At 44.5% G+C, this 19,691-nt stretch overlaps 1 protein-coding gene across 1 annotated transcript in view; it reads left to right on the top strand.

Moving 5' to 3' along the window:
- Nucleotides 1-2,701: 2,701 nt before the first annotated feature.
- Nucleotides 2,702-19,691, top strand: part of LHCGR (luteinizing hormone/choriogonadotropin receptor) — a 57,227-nt gene continuing 40,237 nt past the window's right edge. Inside the window, exon 1 of the mRNA XM_041757185.1 lies at nt 2,702-2,868. Coding sequence (XP_041613119.1) covers nt 2,702-2,868 — 167 coding nt within the window. The remainder of the gene's footprint in view (nt 2,869-19,691) is intronic.

The raw sequence follows: 19,691 nt of genomic DNA, 5'->3' as shown, positions 1-19,691 counted from the left end.
TTTTGAGTTTTCTTCAAAATGAACTCACCCATTTCATAAACAGGATTTTATTTTTAATCCAAGACAAGCAATAAGAAGTCAATGTCCACAATCTGACTCCTTCCACCACTAATATAGTAAGAGTTGTCTACAAAGTCTTTGCATTTTAGAGCTAGAAGAGTCTTAGGGATTGTGACCACCAACCCTCCTCTTAGATGAAGAAACCAAAGACCAAGTCACACTGTTGATGACAGAACAGAAAAAAAAAAAAAAAAATCCAGATGCCCAGGTGGCCTGGTCCTTCTCCTATTGAAGCATAAGCAACCCCCGCAAGGATATCCAAGCAGGGAATCAAATGGTTCTTCAGGCGCAGGTAGAAGCAACCATTCTTTTTCCATAACAAATATGCTATGAAGTAAAAAGAAAAGGCCACATGAAATTTAAGATTTGAAATAAATACCACTCAGCCATCTTGAGTTATTCAGTCCTTCTCTCCTACAACTCAAGCTACATGGTGAAAAGATTTGAAAACCCCAGTGCTACTCCAACTTCTCTACCAAAATCTGCCATATTAAAATAGGAGAGAATATCTGACCCCAAAGTAGTCATGAGTAATTACCTGATACCTGTCCAGATTGATCCAGTGTGGTTGAGAATAAATCAAGCAAAGCTGTTAAGCTCTTCTCAGATGGTTTGCTAAACATATGCTATAGGTCTGCACTTGGGTTTCACTTATTCATTCTGTTATTCAATAGATATAGACTGACCACCTATGAGGAGCTAGAAGCTGTGACATGTTCAAGCAATATTAAGATCAATAAACAGAAGAAGGAAAACTAAAGCCAAAATTACAATGTGTTACATTACAGACTATAGAATCAGGTGTCATGGGCACAGACGCAGCTAGGTTGTGTCAGAGAAGGTGTTACGGTGAAAATGACATTGAGCTGAGTCTTCAAGGACAACCAGGAGTTTAACTAATGGGATATGGGAAAGGAAGAGAGGATCGTTCCAGGTAAATGAATAGCATATGCAGAGGTATGAAAGGGTGAGAAAATCTAGTAAGCTTTGTTTTTCATGCCATCTAGCACAATGAGGGGAAAGCCTATTTTTTTTAAAAAAATAATAATTTTTAAAAATCTCCTTGGGCAAAAAACTCACAATGGACTACATACTTGTGACTGAGCCAGTCTGACCCTGAGAGTTGGCTTCAAATAAGAAAGAAATCTGTTCCTTCACTTCTTGTCTGTAGAGTCTTAGACACCTTCCAGACTCTCAAAGTCCACCTCTTCCTGCAAGATTCCAGGATTTCCAGAGTCCAAACAGAGTCATTGTAAGAGGAGGAAGGAAAAATGTTTTGATGATGAAACTGAGTAGGGCAAATTATGCATTCCCATAGGTAACCATAAAATTGTCTCCTTCTACATTCTTTGTATGCAGATCATGTAGAATTTTACACGGGTAAGATAAAGTGGGTGATAGAAGTGAGCTCAAACAGGTTTCCAGGGATCCCTGGGTGGCGCAGCGGTTTGGCGCCTGCCTTTGGCCCAGGGTGCGATCCTGGAGACCCGGAATCGAATGCCACGTCAGGCTCCCAGTGCATGGAGCCTGCTTCTCCCTCTGCCTGTGTCTCTGCCTCTCTCTCTCTCTGTATGACTATCATAAATTAAAAAAAATAAAAATAAATTTAAAAAAAAACAGGTTTCCACTTCTTAAGAACTATGTGACTTTGGGGAAGTCACAAAACCTCTCTGAACATCATTTTTCTTGTTGCAAACATCCGGCCAGTTTGTTATGAAGCTTAGACATAACCGGAGGGAGAGCACCTGTCACAGGGCCTAGCCTGTAAGGGGCCTCTCCCTGGGGCAGTTGCTGTAGGTTATCATAGCACTTTCATTCACTCAACAAATCTTTACTAGAGACTCAACATGGAGAAGCCGGGAATAGAAAAATATATCTGAACTGGATTTTGTTCTCCAGGATGGTCACAGTCTATGGTGGAGATATAGAACAGATCAGATTCAAATAGCTATACTATAAGGAAAAAAGTGGTGATGAGCAAGAAAAACACAGAGAGGGGGATGCCTGGTTAAAAGAAAAAAAGATTGTTTTTATTTATTCATGAGAGACACACAGAGAGAGAGAGAGAGAGAGGCAGAGGCAGAGGGAGAAGCAGGCTCCATGCGGGGAGCCCGATGTGGGACTCGATCCCGGGTCTCCAGGATCACACCTTGGGCCAAAGGCAGGTGCCAAACCGCTGAGCCACCCGGGCTGCCCTAAATAAATAAAATTTTTTAAAAAGGAACACACAGAGAGAGAGAGAGAGAAACTACTTGGGAAGTTGCGAGGACAGAGATCACTTGTGCAGAGGGGTTGGCGGGGGAGAAGGAGAAAGGTCTGGGGCTGGGAGCCCGGGAGAGGAAGCGCATCTGGGCGGGACAGAGGATGCCCGGAGGTGACAAAGCTCCCTCCGCTTCCCGCTCGGTGACAGCAGACCCGTTAGAGGTCAGAGCTCCCTGCCCCCGTCGAGGCGCTCGGGGTCCCCACGTCCTCCTGACCTTGTGCCGAGGGCGGGCCGGCGGGGAGAGGCCAGAGGGGGTGATGAAGGGGTCGCCGCCGCCAGGCGCCAGGGCGGGGTGGGGGGGACCAAGGGGCGGGGAGCGGGCGCACGGGCCGGCCGGGGCCCCGCGCAGCCGCCAGAGCCGCGCTCAGCTCGCCAGCCATGGGGCCGCGGGGGCCGGCGCTGCCGGTGCTGCCGGTGCTGCCGCTGCTGCTGCTGCTGCCGCTGCCGCCGCGGGCGCGCCCCGGGCCGCCCTGCCCCGAGCCCTGCCGCTGCCCGCCCGCCGGCGCCCTGCGCTGCCCCGGCCCGCGGGCCGGCCTCGCCCGACTGTGAGTACGCGGCGCCCCGCCCGGCCCCGCCCGGCCTCCCGCCCGGCCGTCGGCTCCCGCTCCCCCGCCCCCTCGCCGGGAGGCCCGCGGAGAAAGGCTTCGCCCGAGCAGACTCCACTTTTCAAAGTGCTGAGAAGGCCCCGGCCTCCCCTGCTGGCCTCGCCTGGGGGCCTCACCTGCTGGCGCACCCTGCAGCCCCCGGCCGCCCCAGGCCCGCGATTTCCCCATCCCATCCCCGCCCCCGGCTGGGGCTCCCGCAAGGGGCGTGGAACCGCCCGGAAGCCGCAGGGCAGGCCTGCTCCCCGCCGCTGCTGGAAGGGGCCCGCTCCATGCCTCCCATCAGCAGCCGTCCCCGCTACACGAGCCCGAAGCTGTCTTTGGCCCTGGCGCCGGCCAGGCCGGTGCAGGGTTCTGTGTCCTCCGGCCCCCTGCGCTCCTCTGGGCGTGGGGAGGCGGGCCCTGTGGTAAGAAGGGGGTGACCTAGTCACCAGCCGGGATTGCTGCCCCGCAGCCTCGCCCAACGCGTGCATTCGCGCCGCTGCTCTCTCTAGCCCTTCCCGGATGCACTCGCGTTCCAATCCGGTTGTCTGATCAAGGTGTGCCTTGTGTCACGCCTCCCACACACCACCCAGGCCTCCCGTTTACAAAAGTGATTAGAAGAATTGCATACGTCAGCAAGCAGGTGGAAGAAGCTGCTCACTGAAGTGATGGGGTAAAGAGAAGAAGAGGGGCCTGTAGCGCTAGCAGATCAGAGTGTCACCTGGTGTCCTTTCTTCGATTTAGAAAAAGGTACCACACAATGGGGGCCCCCGGTGGCTCAGTCGAGCATCTGCCTTCAGTTTCAGGTCATGATCTCAGGGTCCTGGGATGGAGCCCCCATCCTGCTCCCCTGTTGGGGCGGTGTTGTTTCTCCCTCTCGCTCTGCCCTTACCTTCTGCTTGTTTCGGATCTCTTTCTCTCTCTCCCTCAAGTGAATAAATAAAATCTTTAACAAAAGAAAAGAAAAGAAAAGAAAAAAGAAAAAGGTACCACAGGTTATATGATTCTATTTTTATGTCCAGATTGAAAGGAGATTAGTAGCTGCCAGGTAGGGGTAAAGGCCCAGTGACTGCTAATGGCTGTGGCTTCTAGGGGTAACAAAAATTACTTAAAATTAGATTGTGGTGATGACTGCACAACTCCATAGACATACTAGAAACCATTGCACTGTACACTTTTTTAAAAAGATTTTATTTATTCATGAGAGATACACACAGAGAGAGAAAGAGAGGCAGAGACACAGAGGGAGAAATAGGCGCCATGTAGGGAGCCTGACGTGGGACTCGATCCTGGGGCCCCAAGATCACGCCCTGGGTTGAAGGCAGCGCTAAACTGCTGAGCCACCCGGGCTGCCCACACTGTACACTTTAAATGGGTGAATATGGTATATGAATTATAGCTCAATAAAGTTATTAAAAGAAAAAAGGAAAGAAGAGTGCTATAAAAATATCCAAAAGGCACTAGCCTGGTGGAACTCTGGGTTATATTCTAACCATTGGCAATAGAATTCCATTCTTGGGGAGGAAAGAGGCAACTCCCCACCATTTCCTTGGGTCCCAGGAGCCTGCCAGGAGCCCACTTCCTAGAGGGAACTCCTCCTCCCTCCTGAGGGGCTAAGCCTCTCCTCTGAAAAAGTTAGTAGCCTTCATTGGGCACCTGAGTGGCTCAGTGGGTTAAGCGTCTCACTCTTGATTTCCACCCAAGTCATGATTCAGGGTCAGGAGATCCAGCCCAGCGCTAGGCTCTAGGATGGGGTGTGATGCCTGCTAAAGAGTCTCTCTCTCCCTCTCTCTCTGCCCCTATCCCCTCTCCTATCAGAGTGCTCTCATAAATAAATAAATAAACCAAAAATAAATAAAGTTACTGGCCTTCAGGGAGTGTTTGCAGTTGAGAGATACAGTTTAAAGGTTGAGGGGTTTATATTAATTAGTTTCCATTAATTATCTTGTCAGCTCAATTCCCTGAAGCTGAGGACCATGCTGATGGAATTGGTTTCAATCAATCAACAAATTCATAGAACTTGCCTTTCGAGTCCTAGCCCTTGTCCTTCTGTGACAAACCTCCCATTCTTGCTCTTAGGAATGATTGTGCCACTAACAGCCTTTCTCACACCCAGCACTTTTATACAGGCTTCCGGAAACTGAGACCCAAAGAGATGGAATAGCCTGACCAAGGTCTCCTTTTGCTATTGAGTAGCAAAGACCATTAAATGTGTTTTTATATTTGCTTATCTTTGTGAGAAAATTACCCTTTCCTAAATACAAACACATTCCCAGCTCCTTTCAGTTTCAGCTTTTCACCTAGCTCTCTCAACAATTCCTACTGCCACACCACACCATGTTGGCCTCAGAAGAGTACCTCTTCCCTGGAGAAAGCTGAAGTGAAAAGACCAAAACAGTTCTCCCACTGCCCCATAACACAGTTTAGAGGAGCCTAGAACCCCTCAGAAAAGATTGTACAGGCTGACTAGGTTTGTGGGTAGAGGCGAGAGGCAAGCACAGTATGAGCACCACTAGCATGCTGAAGCTGGCTCATCCCACTCCCAAAGAGGAGCAAGCTGTCCAGGCTCTGACACCCTTTGTCATCCCTGTGAGTTTCTGGAGGATCCTCAACTTCCTCCCTTCACATACACTATCTTGGTATCCACACTAAGCACATCTTATAGACATTCAGACACCCTAGGTTAGCAAACGTGCTACCCCACACAAGGCCAGGCTTTCTGAGGATCAGATAATTGAGACGTGACCTCATCCTTTAGGTGGGAACCCTATGGGCACGATAAGGTGACCTCAACATCCATCCATATGCCAAGGGAAATATATAAGAAGGGATAGGAGGGTAGTTACTTTAAGGAAATTTACTCAAAGTGTGGTTAGCATCACCTGGGAAAAGTTAGCAATGCACACTCGAGCCCCACCCCCAATCTACTGAATCAGAAACTCTGAGGATGCGGTGCAAAGCTGGTGTTTTAACAAGCTCCCCAAGTGGTTCTAATGCATGCTAAAGTTTGAGAACCAAGATCTTATACTTTCTATAAAGAATACAATCTTGTGGAAAGTAAGAGTATGTTTTCAACTTCCTATGCCATGTACTTTTCTTCCTCGTGCACCCCTCCACACACACACATATACAATATACAAAAGGCAGCTGTGATCAAATTAAAAGCCCAAACTCTGATGCATATTGAAAATATACAGGATTGAGAAAAGGTTTTGTTCGGTTTTGCCTTCAAAGAGGAGCAAGATGGGGGGGAGGGTGTGCCTGGATGGCTCAGTGGGTTAAGTGTCTACCTTTGGCTCAGGTCATGATTCTGGGGTCCTGGGATGAGTCCCGCATCACATCCCACTCCCTGCTCAGCAGTGAGTCTGCTTCTCCCTCTCCCTCTGCCCCTCCCCACCCTGCTTATGCTCTCACTCATTCTCTCAAATAAATAAATAAAACCTTAAAAAAAAAAAAAGAGGAATAAGGGAAGGAATCCCTGGAGGACAGCCTGAAGATAGGAGGGATGGCGGAGAAGATATTTGATGGAGAAAGATCTCTGTGCTGATGGGAGAAAAGTGGCAGTATCAGATCATAGGGGGAGAGTTAGGCTTAGAAAGAGAGGTACTTCTGAGTCCTGGGGGATGGATAAAGGTATAACTTCACATTGAGATGAAATACAGGAAAAGTGAACAGCTTCCTACTGAAATCCTCTTTTCTTGACGATGAATGAATGAAATGGTAAACAGTAATTACAAGATAGGGAAAAAATGTTATGAATAACAAATTATCAGGAGTTAGTAAAAAAGAAAGCTGAAATTAGGAAATAAGGCAGTCCAGAAGAAGAGAGATATGGTCTTAAACATCATGCACAGGGTCTGACTCTGCAGAAAGAGGGGGAGCACTCTCATTTTTGGGGGGTCAGAGGAGGCAAGTATTGCACAACATTTGAGAATTCACCATCAGCCTCTCAATAGATGCTAGTTTGTATTTTAATCTTCCAGGCCTTGGAAGTCTGTCCTGTAAGACTTCCATCTCAAGACCACTATTTGGTTTAAAAAGGGGGAAAAAAGGAACATGGATTATAATTGTTATTGACAAGCCCACTGTTTGCAAATTTTGAAAATGGCACTGTTCAATCATTCATATCTTTCTACCTCTTGCATGTTTTATTAAAAACTTAGGTATTTAAAATCTAAAATGTGATATAAAAAGTAGCCTCCTGCATGTTCATTCATTTTCATTGGGGAAGGGGGAAGTAAAAGAAGAAAACTGATTTAAAACATTTCCTTCTCCTTTCTTATTAGTTCCAGACAACTGGAAGAAGAGAGAAAAAAATATTCTCACCTTGCCCATGGATATATAAAGATCTTTGTCTCTATGACAACAGAAAGGTTGATCTTCTTGATATGGAAACAGCTTCTGAAAAATCTGTTAGTAAGAAAATGCTAATAATAATAATGGCAATTTATTTTTTGCATGTCGTGCCTACTGAACAGTTTAAACTTTAAACTTTATTATAAGACACAATCCAGAGACTTTGGAAGGATAAAACGTGCTGTATCTATTAATCCAATGTTACAGGAAGATGTTATTCTCCTGACATCTTTCCTGACTGTCTTTCTTCTTTTCATCATACCTTCAATGGAAATCATAGTCCAGAATGGTGTTCAATGCTATAGAGGGATGTACGGGTGGAGGGCATGGTCCCAGTCCTTAGGGGGCCCACAGTCTAGATAGAAACACATGCAAGAGACCACTGTGGGCAGGGAGAGAGGCAACAAGGGTCTAGGAATTCAGAGAACAAAGCAAGTACTATGGACTGGAAACTCCAAGGGAAGGCTTCACAGGTGAAGGGGTATAAGGCTGAACCTTGAAGGAAAGAAAGGAAGAAGAGTCCTGGTGGGAGAACCACAGGTTCAAGTAGATTCAGATTCTTTGCTGGGAAGCAGAGAATAAAGTTGGATGGGTTTGAACTTTTTAGGCCTCTCCTAGGCTCTTTGGGGAATTTTTTAAAGGAAAAGATAAAATCATTAGAAATATTTGCTTACATTACCCAGAGGATTTGTGCACAAAGAAAAAAAATCCCAATACATAGTGCTTTACTAATAAATTCTCAATCAGAGTCATTCTTGGACAACTGATTACAAAAGCATTAAGTAAAAATCATGATTTGGAGTCACTTTCCCTAGTGCCTCCTCCCTCCCAGACATGCATCCTTTGATACCCTGTACTTACCTGTATTTTTGCACATAACCTGCCATAATGTAACCATTTATTCAAAATAAGCCTCTTCTGCTAGAGCAGGGTTTCCCAACCTCCGTGCAATTGACATTTGAGGCCAAATGATCATCTGTTATAGAGGGCTATTTTGTACACTACAGGATATTTAGCAGCATCTCCAGCCTCCACCCACTAGATGCCAGTAGCACTGCCTTCCCAAATTATGACAACCAAATATGTCTCTAGACATTTGCCAAATGCTCCATGGGGGGCAAAATCCACACCCACCCTTGGTTTTGAATCATTGTGCTAAAGAACCACAACCACTTGAAGAGAGATCCTATTCAACTTAGGAATCCCAGAATTTCATGAGTATTGTGATTAAAGGATTTATTGAACTACTATGATTATCAAATGGAATAGATAGCTGAATAGGAACAATGAACTAACGCCAAAAAAAAAAAAAATGTGTATTAGTTAACATGTACTGCATCTAAATGTCATTTTAAAATCTCCGTCCTGGGGATCCCTGGGTGGCTCAGCGGTTTAGCACCTGCCTTTGGCCCAGGGTGTGATCCTGGAGTCCCAGGATCGAGTCCTGGGATCAAGTCCTGCATCAGGCTCCCTGCATGGAGCCTGCTTCTCCCTCTGCCTGTGTCTCTGCCTCTCTCTGTCTCTCTCTGTCTCTCTCTGTCTTTCTCTGTCTCTCATTGATGAATAAATAAAATCTTTTTTAAAAAATCGGATGAGCACTGGGTGTTATGCTATATGTTGGCAAATTGAACTCCAATAAAAATAAATAAATAAATAAATAAATAATAACTCTGTCCTACAGGATGGGGAAGCCAGGAGGTGCTATGGGTAGTGGAGAGAGTTCTTTTATGTCAACATCTAGGTTTCAGATCTTGCAGACACTCTGTCTTTGAACGGGTATAGTATCAGCTTCAAAGAAGCAAGACTGGAAGCTTACCTATAGTATATCCCATCCAAATTGATTTATTTTTTGTTATTTATTTTAATTCACTTATTAGAGAAAAACCAATCCTCAGCCCAGGATCCATTAAAACAAACCAAAACAACCACTGAGGAGCCTGGATTGAGACCAGCGGGTTCCCAGTTATGTTGTATAACTGTTATAGGATATGGAGAAACCTACCAAGTTCTTGCAAGTACAACAGCTTGGCCCTGCCCTCAGCTTTCCTACAGCTGGGACTGACAAAAAAAAAAAAAAAAAAAAAAAAAAACCAGAATTCATAAAACTCATTTCCTACCTCCCAGCACCACTGCCCCCACACACCCAACAAAAGCAAAGGCCAAAGGTAGAGGTTGATCTTGAACCTCAATTCTGACTCAAGTCTCTCAGCAGCACCTTAAAGGCAATTCTTAACCTGGCTGTGCCTATAAACAGACTCCAGGGGGAAGCTTTGCAAGGACCAGATTTTATTAGTTTAAAGATCATCCTTTTGGGGGCAGTAAATGATGGCCCCTAGCAGGACTCTTAAAAAGCAAGCAACAGAGTTCCCAAAATCTCAGTGGAAGTGTAGAACCAAAAAGGTTCACACACCAATTCCTTTGGTATTGGACCCAGCTCCCCCCACCTCACACAGCAACAATTCCTTGGGTTTGTTTTCCTGCCTTATTCTTTTTTATTTCCAAAGCAGTAAGTCAGATTAATTCAGGGCTCCAGTTCTGCTCCTTCGCCCCCTCTATCTTCCTCCCAAGCCTCTCAGTTTGGCTTCTCTTCATGTCTTGAAATGAGACGCAAAAGCTTTTCTTCCAAAATGTAATCTGTCAGAGTGGCTGCACCAGACGGTGTCTTGGCTGCGTGTAACTATAATCTTACACATGGAATTTTAAAGTCAGGTGAGTCATGGTGGTGGAGGGAGACCCTGCTGCTCACTTCCAGGCCCAAGGGGGCTGGCTCCATGGAAGCATATGAATTCTGTTCTGGCACCATCCCTTGGCATGCAAAAAATCATATTTAATGCAGATTTTAGCAACTTTCTCACCAGCTATTTTTTTAAGAGGAAAATTAAAATAATCCCACCCACCCAGCAGGTGGGCTCCCTGACTTGGTGGGCAGCTTCTAGCAGCTTCTCTTCATGGTCCTCATTTCCTCCTAGCTTCTGCCTCACAGGGAGATGACACCCTTCCCCACCACCAGCAAACCATTCACAGCTGCCCTCTGTGTGGTCCTGAACCACAGCTCTTTAATGCCAACTGAGCCAAATTCAGAAAAGCCCAATTTCTAAGCAAAATAACTTTCAGAATGAAGGGGTTTTGGATTTTTTTTCCCCTGCAGCTGTGACATTTGTCCTTGCCTCTGATGAAATGAGGTGACTCCTGGGTTCCTAATTCTACCTCAGGAGCAGCAGCAGCAGCAGCATTTCTGAGCCCGCAGGAGTAGGGCTGCTCGGGTATGACAAGGTAGTATCCAACACAGCCCTCCAATTATCTGAATTGATCAACAGGACAAAAACAGGGCAGACCTGAGTTCTAGCACAAGGTCTCCTTGCCCTAATTTGCACTGTGGGTTCGGGCTAGTGAGAAAACCTCTGTGCTGTCTATAAAAGGGGCGTGATGGTTCCTGCCCCTAAGCGGGGCTGACTGTGGTGAAGATAAACGAGCCAGCAGAGCCAAAAGTACTGGGAAATAAAGGCTCCACGTAACTACAAAGCGTGATGGTAACAATCTGATGATACAGAGAAGAGTGCAAACCCACAGCTGGTGTATGTGGTTGAGCAGAAAATACCTATCATCCCAGGGGCAAGCCTGATGGAATACTTTTGTTCCTGTGAGGTGTTAATTAGAGAAAATGACCCACTAGGTCTTCTCAAACCTGGAAGGTGAATAAGTTAGAATCCCAAAATAGCAGCACTCATTATTGCCCGGAGTCTGATATGCTAGTCTTTTCAGCCCAGGCTGAGCTGCCTTTCAAACATGCCACCTAACACCTGATTCTGGGCTGCCTACTGTTGTTCCACTGGATTAGTCCCTGTATCCAGCTAGAGCATCAGAGTCTCTTCTGGGTCCTTTCAATCCCCCATTCCCCATCCCAAACCTCAGGCTGACACGTAGAAGACCTTCAGGGCAATCCTGTAGACCATTTGGGAACTACATACTGAAAAGTACAGGACAATGTACAGAACCCGTAGCCACTCCCCCTGTGCTCTAAGAGCATCTAGTCTTCAGCTATAGGACAGAAAGGTCTAGTTCTCAGATGACTGGAAAGAAATGTACATGGTGATAAAAGTCAGAAGAAGGTTATAAACCAAAGCTCTTAGGAGTTCAGGAAAAAGGGCCATCCCTTCTGGTCTGAGTAATGAAGAAACCTCAGTGGAGGCATCACATGAGCTGTAGTTCTTTGAGCCTCCCTCTCTCTGGAGCAGCCAGTGTGGTTATCCCAAAAGCTCAGTCCTGCTCTGACACCAGCTTAGAAAGGCCACTGGGGAATCACTACTGAGAGCCTTCTGCACTCTCACCACCAGCAAATACCTTGTATTATGGATCCTCCGTGGAGCAGAGGATTACTTCCCCCAGGAAAGGCCAGGGGGGCTCTGATTAAGGCTTTTCTTATTTGTGGGCACCAGAAATCAACTCAGGCAAATTTAATCATAAGAGGTTAACTTGATAGAAGAATAAGGAGGTAGGTAGATGGATGTGGGCAAGATCCAGAATTTGGCATTTTAGCAGCAAGAGGTCACTTAGCATTTCTCTAGATTCCTCCTTTACAATAAGTCAGCTCCACAGATCCTGTCTATTACAAGTTTGAAATTCCTCCAAGAGAGAATCTGACTGCCTCAGCCTGCACCCCCTAGGCAAGAGCAGAGGAGCACAGTCAACGAGATACTCCACCCAGACACAACCAACAATGAGATGCTTCTGAAGAAGCATACAACCACACAAATTGGTGTCCACCAGAGCCGGGGAGTTAGTGAAAAGTGAAGGCACACATGCTAGTAATTTTAGGCACTTCAAATCCATCCTCGGATTAATTAAAAGTACGTGGTATATCAGTTGCAACCAGCTTTTACAGACTTACTTAAGAAAAAAAAAAAGTTTTTAAGTGCCTGGAACAGGAGCTTGTAATGAAAGAGTTTCCTGAAGCATATCTGCAATGTCACTGTCCTGACAACATAATATTCTCTGCTTCTAAAAAATACTTTTGAAAAATGATTACAGATGATACAGACATTCCCTGGGGAGAATTCAACATGTAGTTTTATTTACCAGAGTTATTCTTGTCATGTTATATTATTGCTATTCAGTTTAGGGGGTAAAGATTGGGTTCTTTTGCTTTGTGTCTTTAGAAAACTTTAAATGGGTTTTGAGTAAGGGCTTAAATGTGTTTACCATTTTCCTCTAAGGCTTTATATTTTTTAATTTAGTTGTTGCACAAATGACTTGGAAAATCCATTATCCAGGGAATCTTCTTGAAAATTTTGGTTCACAGTTTAATTCATAAGCTCCTCACAGCTTCTTAGGTGCTCTATAGAGTTTGTCTTGGAGGAGAATCACCCAAATGGAACTTCCCAATGGGAGGGCTCCAACTGACTGAACTTTTTAAAACCAGTGAGTAAATGAAAGCTCTGCAGAGTGGCTCTCTACGGTTGCAACATTTAATGGAAGGTTGTTCTTTATCATTTTTTAAAAAGGGCTATCAGGTGACACCTGTAAGAGGTAACTGAGCCCAAAAGAAAGGTACCTACTGAGTAGGAGTATTTACCCTCCCCCTCAGTTGTCCCATAATCAGCAGAGAGTTAAGAGTCAGGAACAAGTCACAGATATTTTATAGATTAAAGCATGACCCACGACAAACAGAAGAGTCCATTCCAAGGTACTGAACTCACCAGCCCCCCACCCCCATTAATCCCCTACCCTTGACAAGGAAGTTAAAGTTGTCTCTTGAAGTAGCTGGGGTATCTGTGAATCCTCCACAGTAAACAGCTATGAATTATGAGTATTTACTGTGCTCTTATCTTGTGTTAGATGCTGTATTAGTATTATATAAACATTTCCTATTTAATCTCAGAAATCCCTGTGGTAGTTCATATAATCATTATTTTATTAATGTGCAGTGAAGCTGGGATTTGAACACAGGCATTCTGACTCTCCACTGCCCCGTGATGCTGCTTTCAGAGAGAAAGCATGTACAGTTGGTGATGAAGGCATAGTCTTGATAGTACATAGCACCTAAGAGAGACCTCTAACCAAGAGTAGAAGCTGGCACATTCACCAGAGAAGGGTGAATGTGCCAGCTAGTGGAGACAGTGGGAATGAAGGCAGAAAAGGGTGAAGTGAGTTCAGGAAATACAATAGCCTGATTTGTCCAGGGTGGCACAGTCCAGCAAAAATGTAGTATCAGTCACGTGTGTAATCTTCACTTTCTAATAGCCATATTTAAAAAGCTTTTAAAAAGTGAAACCAAAAACAAAACAAAAAAAAGTGAAACTAATTTCAGTGAAATATTTCATTTAATCCAAGTGTACAAAATATTATCATTTCAACATGTAATCAGTATAAAAGTTATTCACAAAATACTTTATATTCCTTTTTCTTGCCGAGTCTCTGACATCCGGTGTGTTTGATACACTTTACAGTGGATCTTGATTCAGACTGGCGTGTCTCAAGTGCTCAGTGGCCATGTGTGGCTGGCGGCTGCCTGATTGGACAGCACAAATGTAGTGTATGGGCTATATAAGAGGAATAGTGGGTGACAGGACCAGCAAATAAAGTTTGAGCTTTTATTTGGAGGGCCTGAATGCGGGGCTGAGACATGTGTCAATAGTAGGCAGGCTAAGGGGAGGCACAGAGGATAATTGAGCATAATAGTAACGAGGTGGAAGTTATCTGGAAGATTAATCTAGATCTGTTAGGGGAAACCCAGGGTGGGATGAGGGGAAACCAATTCAAAGACCAGTCAAGGGTGGAGAAAAGAATGCCCAAAAAATTTGGCAGTGGGAAAATAATAAAAGGGGTGGAAGCAAGAGACCATTGTGAAGGTCGAGTCACCAGGGAATGGGTGTTCAATGGTGGAACAGAGGAAACATTCTTTTTTTTTTTTTTTTTTTTTTTTCAGAGGAAACATTCTTACAGGGTACCTGGTAAATTCTCAAATAATAGTACAGGGGGAAGAAAATGAGTAGTTATTCTTGCGGAGGAAGATAGGGGAAAGAAAGACAACCCACTCTGGTAGGCTTATGGAGGAAGAGGAATTTGAGTAGCATCTTTGAAGTTTAAGACTGAGCACAAGTCCTCCTGAAGCTGTCAGAGCCTAGGTTTTCACCAGAGAACCAGAGGACTGTGTAGCAGAGTGTATCAACAAAACCCCCAAAGGAACAGCACTGATGTGCTTTGATTAGTGAAGGACACAGCACTGGACCAGGAACGAAGTGAACTATGTTCTAGTCTAGATCTGCCCCTGAATTGCCACATGGTTTCGGGGAAATCATTTCACTTTCCTAGCTGAAGATTCCTGTCTATAAAGTAAGGGGTTGGACCAAATCACTTGCAAGTATCCCTTTTCTCTGATTCCTTGAGTCAAATACAGTAAATATTTAAAAGAGTAGTCAATTAAAAAAAAAAAAAGAGTAGTCAATCAAAACCATCTGGATGTATTTTTAAGGAGGTTTCCAAATTTTCTTTTTTTTAAAAAAAGATGTTATTTATTTATTCATGAGAGACAGAGAGGCAGAGACATAGGTAGTGGGAGAAGCAGGCTCCTCTCAGGGAGCCTGATGCGGGAATCGATCCCAAGACCCAAGATCACGCCCTGAGCCAAAGGCAGACATTCAACTGCTGAGCCACCCAAGCATCCTGCATTCCAAATTTTCTGATGTAAAACTTAACAAATTGCATGTCCATCTACATTGACTTCATATTTCAGGTAACATTGACATCTCAGCTCCCTGTAGGTAAATGCTACAAAGACAAGAGGCCAATAAATGAAGACATACCCAGTAATGAAGTTACCAAGTAGACCAACACATTTGAAAACACAATGATTTAAAACCATCTGGAAAGGGGGAAGCCATTTTTATTTCATTCCAAGATGAAAGTAAGTTTATTATAATTACTGAGCAGCTTTGAAAAGAACACAGAAATTCTTCAGTCTCTGTTGAATTTAGATCAAGGTCTTATGCAATAAATACAAAAATATTAACGTTCTTTTAAATAAAGTAATGCTTCCCCCTCCCATTTCAATGAGGTCATTAGTCAAAAAGGCTTTGAGTCTCTCTGATTTCTGTCTTTTTTTCCTCCCTCTGATTTTGTAGCATTTTAAAATTCAGAGCGTATAGGTCTAGCAATAAACTAATTGTCTGTGAAAGATGGATGGATGTTTGTAGCTTTCTTAAATCGATAATATAGATGGCTTTTCTAAATAATTAGAGGGAAGTGAATAAAAATATTTCATTTCTGCTGTGCTGGGCAGAAGGACAGGTAAAGGCTCAACAAGATACCTAGGATTTCACCCAGTCTTTGGGGACTCTAGATTGGTACAAAACTTTTTACCTGGCTCTCCTCTTCTTCTGGCCCTGCTCAGCCCATGTGCTTCAGAAAGTGGTCCTGCCCTGGAAACCCTTATGCAATCCAAGCTCTTAAAGACCAAGGAGAGGTGGGGAACCTACAGTTGTAACTGACTTCATGCAATACCTGTCTTTAAAAGAAGACAGCGTGTCAAGTGGAACTGTATTTTCCATTCACCTAGGGAGTTTGCTATTTAAAGGAGGAACCTTCCTAAAAAATAAATAAATAAAAATTTAAAAAATAAAGGAAACTTCCATGGTATCCTTTTGTAGAACAAAGAACCTTTGATAATGCAAATGTATCTCAATTGATAGGTTTTTATAAACAGGGATTTCTAAATCCTGGGTTTCACAGGGGGGACACAGCCCTCTTGACACTGAAATTCTCCAGCTAACATTATTTGAAGGTTCATTAGCAAGCCAGTGAACTGGAGAAACTGACCCCTTCTAAGGTCATCTGTATTATTAAACTCTGAAAAAAAATATGAGGGGTTCAAGCCCACTTTTAGTATTCAGGAGACAGTAGGAACAATTATGGAGGACCCGATAATATGGCATCATCCTCTTTAAGGTGATTGAGTTTATGTAAATGCTATTTGCTTATCTGCAAATTATCCCCTGGTAATGAGTTCTAACACACAGTGCACTGGTGTCTTGGCAGTTGGAGTTGGCTGGGAAGGGGAGTAAATCCGGGGTCCAGGTGAAAGAGTGGATGGGAAGGAGCTCTAAAGGTGGGACAGCCCTTCTTACTAGTCCCACCTTGAGGCAAAGGGGCCAGGCCTTCACCCTGCATTGACCAGTCATTGGATGCATGCTGCCCAGGACAGAAGATGTGATCTTGGGTAAGGTGGCAATCTTAGGCTGAGGGTAATTCCAGGAGAACAACTATTTAGGAGCTTCAGCAGACCTGTCTCCTGGCCTTTGGAGGAACGAGTGCTCAGTCCTGAAGGGTGAGCTTGGTAGCCCATCACAGCATCCTCTATGGGAACTCAGTTGTACTGGGTAGCCCCAGCAAAGAGTCTCCATCTGTGCCACGGGCCCAGTTTGAAAATCAGAACCCACCAGTGAGAGATACTAGGTTGAACCTAACCAGACAGCAAGTAGGAACTATTTCAGATCAGTTGTGTTTTTTAAGAAGCAGAGACACAGGAATCAGGATCTAGTGACTGAGAAGCCAGGGAAAAAGTCAGTTACAACTGTAGGTTCCCCACCTCTCCTTGGTCTTTAAGAGCTTGGATTGCATAAGGGTTTCCAGGGCAGGACCACTTTCTGAAGCACATGGGCTGAGCAGGGCCAGAGGAAGATGGGAGCCAGGGAAAAAGCTCCACTCCTAGATGGACTCTGAGGAGACCAGGGAGGCTACAGGATAAGGAATCAAGGCAGAACAACCACCAACATGGCCTTGGGGGAAGCAAGTATAATTCAAGACATTGCAGGTGTACTTCTGCCTTCCAAATATTGTTAGGTTTAATGTAGACAATGCAGAAAGACACAGGACTCCACCAGAGGCATGAGCAATCACAGGATCCCAGAACTAGAGTGAGTGCTTAGTTCCAATCCTAAAAGGGCAAAGGATGGTGCTACATCAACTTTAACACCTACCTGGGAAGGCTGGGGACTTGCGGATGGGATTCATGAATAAATGGAGTTTTCATACTTGATGAAACTAAGGCAGACTGTCATTCTGTCTAAGTATTTGTTTCAATAACTGTGACACAGACACTTGAGCACAGTGAGATTTGGCCATAATCCAGGTGTCACCTGTGTTGTACCATGCATTCATTTAAAAACCAAAGTGTCAAATGGTAAAGAAAGAGAGGAAAGGGAAAGGAAGGAAAAGAAAAAGAGCTATGAAACATAATAAAAATAAGTAGCTGGAGTGTCCCCTACCATGGACTTCCTTACTCATCTCACTATTTAGGAGGCAGAGAGAACTCTCCACCCTGTGAGTTCAGCCTCAAGTTTGCCCAGTAGCCTGGCTCTTTATCACTCTCTGAGCTGCATATTTTGGGTCTGTCACGCTTTTTGTCTGACAAAATAGGCTCTGCCCCTCTTTTATTGGTCTTTGCTTTATGCATAGCTTTCATTTCCTCTTTTGACCCTGGACAGCGGAGTTGCTGAACTGTCCTTGCCCTTGGTCTTCTGTCCTCAGCTCTCCTTGGCTGCTGCTCTATAGCAAATGATATTGCCTAGGCTTTTCCACAAGTTTCTGAAGTTCACAAAATTCTTGGAATACACAGAGGCCTAACTTCAAGAGAAGAAGAAAAGAAAGAAGGGAAAAGGAAAGCATGGGAGCACTCTATACATCAAAACAAAACTGTTATTCTTTTTCATCTCTCAGATACAGAGGGTTAAGTTGATCACATTTCTTCATCCAAGCAACATCATCGCTGGTCCATTCAAAGTCACTCTGCTTTTATTTTATCCCCTTCTCTCGCTTCCTTTCAACTTGCCATAGGCAACAATCCTAATAGGTGCTCAGGTGTTTTCTCTTAAAATATCTAATGTTTTGGGACGCCTGGGTGGCTCAGCGGTTGGGTGCCTGCCTTCGGCTCAGGTCATGATCCCAGAATCTGGGATTGAGTCCCGCATCGGGCTCCCTGCGAGGAGCCTGCTTCTCCTTCTGCCTGTGTCTCTGCCACTCTCTCTGTGTCTCTCATGAATAAATAAATCTTTTTTAAAAATCTAATGTTTTGTGCACATGTAATTTTAATTCTGCAAGTAGAATTTTATATCATTAATTTCTTACTTGTTGCTCTGAGCACAATGATTCTAAGATCCACATAGGCTGCTCTGTGTGCCTTTAGACTCTTGCTTCTAGCTGCTTACCTATTAGTTAGATATATACTGTCCACACTATGATTCTCTCACTCAGTAATGGACACCTGGTTTGTATCCAACCCCCTGATGCCACAATGCTGTGAAGAAAATCCTTATACAGGTTCCCTTAGGTATCAATGTCAGAATTTCTCTGGGATGTACACAGGAGTAGAATTACAGGGTTATTATGGAGACAGTAGTTCATGTTTGCTACAAGTTTTGGCCTCATAAAAGCACCCATCAGCAGGTCACCTGGGTCACTCAGTTAAGCATCTGCCTTTGGCTCAGGTCATGATCCCAGGGTCCTCAGATAGAGCCCCGTATTGGGCTCTCTACTCACTGGGGAGTCTGCCTCTCCCTCTCTCACTGCCTGCTGCTCCCCCTGCTTGGACTCTCTCTCTCTCTTTGCCAAATAAATAAATAAAACCTGTAAAAAAAAAAAAATACACCAGAGCAGGGAGCACCTTCAAAGGGAGTATATTCTAATGGTTATTGGCAAATCACGGGCTAAATGAACAATTGTTTAAATACAGGAGACAGACACATGAATGCTTAGAAACTGCTGCCCGTTAAAGATGAATCAGGAATGAAGACATGACATCTCTAAAATAAAAATGTAAGTCAGCGGGTAAAATAGCTTTGGATTCAGAAAACTACATTCTGCACCCACTTCATGAGAATACATCTAGTGTCAAAAACTCAGTACCCCTGCCTCACCCACCTGTCTCCCCATTCTCCAGCCCACAGGCTCTTCTTGCCCCAGCCACATCCACAAAGCTACCTGCTGTTTGCTAAGTTCCTTTATGGTAGGAACTTTATTTTTATTCTCATTACTGCTGCCTTTTCTGATCTGCAGCATCAACATCAACTGCAAAATTTCATCTTGCACTAGGGCTGTTCCGTAGTCATTGGGGACAGCCAGTGCATGATCTACAGCCTCTCTCACTTCTGTCCAACCTTTGCTCCTCATCCCTCATCCCTACATCAATCAAAAAGCTCAGGCAACCTCCCTGGTCCAACCTAAACCAAACTGCTCTCCTGGGAGCAACACTATGCTCCCTTTTGGAGGAGGAAGCTGCTTGCTTGAGAGGCTCCAGCTTCTGGGGTCCATTTGCATGAATAAACAGCTCTGAAGAGTTCATTTTAAGCTTTTATGTAAACACTCTCCAAAATATGTTCTGCACTGCATTATCCCCAGCAATAAAGATTCTGGAATCAGAATTTGGCTGTCAGTTT

This window comes from Vulpes lagopus, chromosome 5, assembly GCF_018345385.1.
Source record: "Vulpes lagopus strain Blue_001 chromosome 5, ASM1834538v1, whole genome shotgun sequence".
NCBI lineage: Eukaryota > Metazoa > Chordata > Mammalia > Carnivora > Canidae > Vulpes > Vulpes lagopus.
Note: the sequence above shows the minus strand (reverse complement) of the source record. Positions and strands in the feature narration are given on the sequence as shown.